This window comes from Oryzias melastigma, linkage group LG16, assembly GCF_002922805.2.
Source record: "Oryzias melastigma strain HK-1 linkage group LG16, ASM292280v2, whole genome shotgun sequence".
Lineage (NCBI taxonomy): Eukaryota > Metazoa > Chordata > Actinopteri > Beloniformes > Adrianichthyidae > Oryzias > Oryzias melastigma.
This window is the reverse complement of record NC_050527.1, coordinates 7,545,133-7,552,488: the sequence shown is the minus strand read 5'-3', so window position 1 is coordinate 7,552,488 and position 7,356 is coordinate 7,545,133. Positions and strand designations below refer to the sequence as shown.

Sequence of the window (7,356 nt, the reverse complement as noted above, 5' to 3'; positions counted from 1 at the left end):
CAAAAGACCCCCAGATGTATGAGTACAATGAGTTTCTTGCAAATAGTTTTAGGAGCAGACCATAAAAGCACCTCTGTGCTGCTGCAGAAGTTAAACCGGTGGCTGCAGAGGTTACAGTGGCTGCTGCAGGGTCACTGCTCACAGCTCATTAATTCTCCCAGTTATGTGGCAGCTGTGGGTTGGATGCCACCAGAGATGGGGACTTGGACTTTAGACTTGGACTTCAGTATCACCTGCAAAACACAATGTTCATGGTTTTTTCTTTTTGTTGAACCTCTGGGACATCACTGTCAGATAAAAATGCTTTTGAGACTGAAGTGAAGAAAAAACTACTGACTGATCTCGAAAGTGTTTTATAGTAGTTCAACAACAGCTGGTGACAATAGAATATTATTTATGAGTTTCTGGACTTGAGACTTAACTTGGATTTGTGTCCAAAGACTTCAAACTCAGTATATTGCATTACCTGCGACAAAATGCAAGTGTAAATGCTGTAAGCTGAATGTGGCTGCTGAAGATACCAGTGATGATAGCTGAATTGAAAGTGCAGAAAGTGATAGCTAAAAATGCTGAAGCTTGCCAAAATATTATCTAGCATAATGCTAAAATATTAGCCAAACTTTAAATTAGCCTAAATATTAGCAAAATGGCACATTAGCCAAAAAATAGGAAAATTGTCTATTTTTGCTAAAACAGATAGCACAATTCTAAAATGTTAGCTAAACACCAAACTAGCATAAAGAACTTTAAAAAAAGTCAAATTTGACCAAATCAGCTAGCATAATGCCAAACTATTAGCTAAACTCCAAATCAGCCTAAATATTAGCAAAATGGCAAATTTGCCAAAAAGTAGGAAAATTGTCTAATTTTGCCAAAATAGCTAACATAATGCTAAAATATTGTCTGATGTCCTAATTAGCCAGAAAAAATTTAAAAAAGTGTACTGTTGCTAAAGCAGCTAGCAACATGCTAATCTATTAGCTAAACTCCAAATTACCATAAAGAACTTTAAAAAAAGTCAAATTTTACCAAAACAGCTAGCAAATGCTAAACTATTAGCTAAGCTCTAACTTAGCCTAAATATTAGCAAAATGGCAAATTTGCCAAAAAAATAAGAAAATTTTCAAATTTTACCAAAACAGCTAGCATAATGCTAAACTATTAGCTAAGCTCTAACTTAGCCTAAATATTATCAAAATGGCAAATTAGCCAAAAAAAATAGGAAAATTGTCTAATTTTATCAAAACAGCTAGCATAATGCTAAACTCCAAATTAGCCTAAATATTAGCAAAATGGCAAATTGTGTCCAACAGGTTTTGTCAAAACATAATGCTAAAATTTTAGCTAAACTTCAAATTAGCTTAAAAAATACTTTAAAAAACTCTAAATTAACCAAAAAACAGCTTGCAAGTTGCTAAATGAAAAGCTAAATTCCAAATTACAATAAAAAAAACCTGGTAGTTGCAAAACATTTTAACGTTTGAATGGTGTCTCCAGCTGAAAGTATATTTTGGAGTTCATAAGTTTCAAAGTGCACAAAGTTTTTGAAGGATCTCAGTGATGGTTGAACCTGGCCTTCATACAGCCATTCAAAATTGGTCAGCGGAATAGTAATTTTGAATAATTAAAATGTTTTGATTGGATTTGTGAAGTGCAGAATCTCCATCTTTCTCTTTTTTTTGGCCCGGCTCGATAACTGCTGGCCAATGACTGAACAGATCTTTAGTCACATGCTTTTGTTTACAAGCTTTGGTCCATCACAGAAATCTCAGGTAGATCCTAGACTGAATAAAGACCAAATCCAAGGTTTAGGACTCGATCCGGACCAAATTAAGTGGACACAGTCCGGAATAAATCATTTTTAGTCTGAAAACACCCTTAAGAACATTTCTGGATGACATCAAAGCAGCACACCTTTGCACTACCCATAAACCTGTGCAAACTACCAAACTTTCTTTTTCATTTTGTCCACTAATAGGAGCTCAGATGGAGCAGGACTCACACCTGTTTACTAATCCACGCACAGTTTGTTCCATATATTTATCCATGTCCACACTCCTGAAGCACGCATGCTTTTGCAGAGAGTGCAAGGGGAAGTAGAGCACAGATTTTGGTGCCTTCTCAATGGAAACTTTTGTTCAGCTCGCGTGTTTGCCACACTGCCAACCAGGCCAGTGGCTCAGTTATGAAATGAGAGGAAAAAACATTTATCTGCGACCGCAGAGGAGTGAATCAAAGCTTGAACTGATTTCTGTTGTGGACATATCCCACCAACTCCAGTCAGTTTGTTCAGCTGCTCTTATGGCGCTGGCAGGTGACACAGTGTCTTCGAGCCAAAGCGCAGTATGAAGAATTTGGGATTTATATTTTTGCCTCAGAGAAGGGAAAGTCACGAGACGGCAGTAAAAGAAATCCCAGCAGAGATTTAGGATTTTGCGATGGAAAAGGTTTCACTTCTGTAACTTACAGCAGTTTGCAGTCAGTCGAGAACAGTCGAGTTTACGTGACAGATCAGGAAAAAGTAGCTCTAAAATGATATCATTCAGGTTTGAATCAGCTGCTTTTTTGATCTTGTTCAAGAATGTAAAACATAAAATAAAATGACAGATCTCTGAATAAAAGAGAGAGTGGGCTCGGAGGGTAAATTATATGTTGGGTGAGGCTGTTTGGCCTTAAATTAAGGAAAATCTCGACAACAACTGTTTATTTAGTTCCTCGTAGCAGCATTGATCTTTATCTGCTTAAGAAGTTTGTTTTGGAACAAAAATGGATTCCAGTTTTTTTAAGGATATTAATTGAACCCCTGAACTTCATAAATTTACAGTTTATTCTTCAATCTTGAGAGGCACAGCATCTAAATGTCTCAGCATCACTTGCAGCAGAGCTTTCAGAATTCTCTTTCCTGTGAAACCTGAAGCACTACTTCTTTATTTTTCCAATCCAAACTTAAAGTTCCATCATTTAAATCTGCATTTTCTTCAATCCTTTAATTCCTAGGTTTATACCATTGACTATATAAGAGAACTGGACTGAGCGAGTTAGACATCACCCATAACAAACAACTTACTTCCTGTTCCAACCAAATGAATTCAATTCAGTCGTCATTTTTTCATGATATGTCCATCGCCATGTTGGAACCAGACGTGCTCAGTAAGCTGTGATTGAACCGTGTCTGTCTTAGTATTTATTTCCATGGCAACCACTTTCTCCAGATAGAAGTGAGCATGTTAGAAGGCCACACCCCTTCCAATGAAAGGGGTGTGGCCTTTGAACATTCAACTCTAGGTCACCTGCTTTTATCGAGGCATCTGATTGGTCAGTTTTTAGCTTAAATAAATTGCACAACAGCAAAATAAATCGTGAAAAAAATTAGGATTATCAAGAATGTGTTAAAAATGTATCAGAGTAAGAATGGTTATTCTGACTGATATAATGACTGAGTTGTAGTTTATTTCGCCATAGAAGTCCTCAGGATTTTTTAGGACTAGTGGGTACGTCCTGTTTGGAAAGTGAGGATTTACATTTAATTATAGATTTAAATAGATTTTTTACTGTGTTCCCTACTGTATATCGTCCTTGAATGGCTTTGAAAGTGTATATTTAATAATGATAATATTTGTTCATGAATGATTGGATGCTCTGTTTTGTCCGTGCGTTTGTGTTTCAGGCGGCGCCGCGTAGGTCCAGACAAGCTTTTGAGGCGGAGCCTGTGGAGGGGGTGTGGTCCCCCTGGGGGGAGTGGTCAGAATGTTCTCAAACTTGCGGCGTAGGCGTCTCACAGAGAACGAGGAAGTGCTTGGCCCCTCCTCCTCCTCCTCAGACCCGCCCCTTCTCCCCACCCAACTGGGCAGGGTATGTCCCCGGACGCTCTGCGACCTCACCCGTGAGCCCGTACTACCATTCCCGTTACCCCGGGCAACATCCGTCGTATCACTCTCCGTTGGTCTCCGCCAATAACAATGCGGGATTGCCCCTGTATGTGAACTCACCTGCTGCTGCTCCAGGACAGCCTGCTCGCTCACCTCCCTTTTATCACCCAGAATTTCCCTCGGCCAATCAGGATGCAGCTTCTTCTTACCGCTCTCCCTACTATGTGCCTTCGCAAGGCTACAACCAGCCACCGAGAGTCTTTAGGAGGCCACCAAACCCAGGAGCAGAGAGAGCTGGAGCCGGCGGGAGCAGACGCTCAGTCCCGACCAATCGGGAGGTTTCTACTTCAAGGAGGTGAGTGGGATAAAGGGATTCTGATGTACACCAGCCCGACCTAAATCACAGTCAAAGAGTGTGCTGAGAGGAAATACCTTAAAGCTCTCTGCTAAAGGTTTGCTTTACCTCTGACCACAACCGTCAACATTGATGAGCGGTTTCTTTAACCATCGTCATGTCTGAAAGCTGCTTGGATCTAAAGAGCTCATTGGGTTAGTTTTAGCATCTACGAACAACATGACAAGAAAGGAATGTTTTGTATCTTTTCAAATAGGCAGGCATTTTTGTCAAAGAGATTTTATAAGATTTTTTACTATTAAAAGCATCCTAACTTACAGTACATTTTTAAATTCAAACTGGTGATCAATCACACACGGATCTGTGTTTTTATGTGTGAGGTCTGGGAATAAAAGCTTCTGTCAGCACTCGGAGTTCTCCATTTTAAGGAGACTTTCTTCCACACAGAAGGAAGTGATTCGTTCACGGGCGGCAACAGAGCTCTGTTTGGATCAAACAGAAGTTTAAAAAAGGAAATATGTATCTGATCACAGAAAATACAAAGAATTAGAGAGAAGGGAAAATTTTAAAGCCCCTTTCTGATGAAAATTATGTTGTTTTTTGTTTGACACAAAGTCTTTTTCATGGTATTCTCCATTTAAACAGAAGGTACAAAGATACAGGTTTGATTAAGTGTACAAAACTGATAACAAACCCCCCACACACCCTCCCCTCCCTCCCATTTCTGTACCACTTACCGCAGATATTTTGTAAAATATAAATTTTCTGAAGAATTTTTAATGGGAAATTTCCTAAGTAGAGGGTCAGTCGTCAAATATTCAGACATCTAAATTCTTCATATAACTTAAGAAGGGACTCCAAGTGGAAAAATAAAAAAAATCTTGTGCACAACCTCTTGCAGAAAAACAAATTTTCTCCCAAACCAAATAATGTAAGAGATCATTAATCCACATTTTAAAAGTTGGAGGAAATTGTTCTTTCTATTTGAGAAGAACGAGTCTCCTGGAAATCAAGGTCCCAAAGATAACTATATTTTGTGCTTTGTGATTGAGATTAAGATCCTGAGGGATTGAAAATTATGTTTTTAACGTGTTCTTGTGGTATTTTCTCATGATGGAGGACATATATAAATAAAATTAATCTTAAATTGTAATTTATGAGTATCTCTATTCAAATCATTGTGAAACAGGAGTAGACAAAAAATTAATTTTAAAAAACGCCTATAAGTGTGACGTACAAGTTACTACGGCAAGCCGCAAGCTCCATTCTGATGCATCCACTTGTAGATAAATAGATCTGTGAACGTCTTTGTTTTCATCATCAGAGCTCAAAACTGTACAGCTGGATAGTTCCAATTTTCCTCACCATTTTTGTTGCACCAGTAATGTTCGGTCTGGGATGTGTGAGTGACTGTGGAGACAGTGTAAACAAAGGGATGATGGGAAATGATCGAGGCTTACTTCACAGCTCAGAGGGGAATTTCTAATGACATCCTCTGCAGAAACTACTAGAAAACAACAGTTTGGGCTAAAATGGCATAATTATAATTAAAAGACCAGTGGGAACGATTTTACAACAGATTAAAAGTTAATTGGAGTGAAACTTTAAAGTGTAATTAGTTTGACATGAGTTTTTACTGTGATAACCAGCTGTGTTTTATAATATTGTTGCTTATTCTGCTTGATTATCAGGTTATCATAGTTTCTTTTTCTTTTCAAATATTTATTTGTTGTTTTTTTCTCTGACATGCAGACCTTCCGGGATCCGTCCAGGTCAGTTTGGATACGGCAAAGTTCCCTTCTCTCTGTCCCTGCATCGGACCAACAGGCAGGCTCGCCACACGGTTAACAGCACCGAGGAGAACATCGTGGCAGAAGAAGAGCAGAGGGGAGGAGATGAAGAAGTCAACCAGGCGGCGAGGGATGAGGAGGAAACAGGAGAGATCAGTGACACGAAGGAGGAACCTGAAACAACCACTGACAGGCCCCGCCCACACGTGGACCCGAGATCACACCCCCACACTGACCACGGCAGAAGCAGAGTCGCGTCCCGTCTCCCCGTCTCCCGCTCCCAGCCCCCCTTCAACCACCACCACCCTCGCTTTGACTGGAGCTCAGTCACCGCTCCCCCACCGCCCGTTCACTCCTTCTCCCGCTCTCGTTCCTCACCTTATGCCTCACCTCTCCACCGCCAGAGCCAAGCGCACCGAGACAGGGAGCCCCACGCAGGCTTCAGCCCCCAGGCCCCGCCCGCAGGAAACGGCTACCCTTTCCAGCACCCGCATGCGTCGCACCTGGGGGTCGAGTCGGGCAGACACGGAGCTTCTCAGGTGTACAAATGCTCAGGGCCTGAGAAGGAGTACCGCAGATGCTTCTCTCAGGTAAGATTGCATCATTTTAAAGCATTAAATTGAGACATTCCATTAAATTTATTGCCTAAAAGCCTCTTAATAATCAAAGCCCCTGTCTGCGTTCACCTCTGCTGACTCAGCTTTGATTTATATTTCGTTTTTGGGTCGAGCAGCTGAAAACGCTGGAGCTGAAGTTCATTTGACTGCTGTCACTCTCCTGCTCCAACACTGGCTTGTTGTCTCTGAGCATTCGCTCGGAAACCGCCCGCTACCCTGAGGCGCACATGTACGCTGGGTCACATCCAGACCACACACCTCTGTTATGAACTCCTGCACATACCTGAGTCCATACCTCCTTTGTGGAGGTTTGTGCATATGTTTCAGCATTACTGCACGCGTGACTTTGCAGATGTCTCTGTGCGTTCACTTGATACACGAGTCTGAGCGGGGCCTGGAGTGGTGATTGGGGTTGTGACCCTCTCCATTACTCTCCATGGAGCGACACTGAGAGCTTTATCAGGAGCTAAGTGTGTCCTGCCATGAGGAGCAGCCGGGCACATGCAGACTGACAACACAGATCCTCAACACTCAAGTGAGAAGGAGAAGAACAGCACAGCTGCTTCCACAGAGGGAGGCAAGTTTGTCATATTAAAATGATTATTACCCTAAATTGCAAAAATAAATCCTGTGGATAAATACCCTTGGATAGATAGCTTTTACTCTCCAGGTTGTAAGCTAAAAAAAATACTTTTAACACTTTAACTACCCAAAAGAGAAAAAAA

General features: G+C 41.0%; 1 protein-coding gene across 1 annotated transcript in view; it reads left to right on the top strand.

Moving 5' to 3' along the window:
* The window catches only part of adamtsl4 (ADAMTS-like 4), a gene marked incomplete in the record, with an annotated part of 50,366 nt that overhangs the window by 3,224 nt on the left and 39,786 nt on the right, over positions 1–7,356 (top strand). Inside the window, 2 exon segments of the mRNA XM_024268077.2 lie at positions 3,668–4,224; positions 5,977–6,604. Of these exon segments, the coding sequence (XP_024123845.1) occupies positions 3,668–4,224; positions 5,977–6,604 (1,185 nt within the window).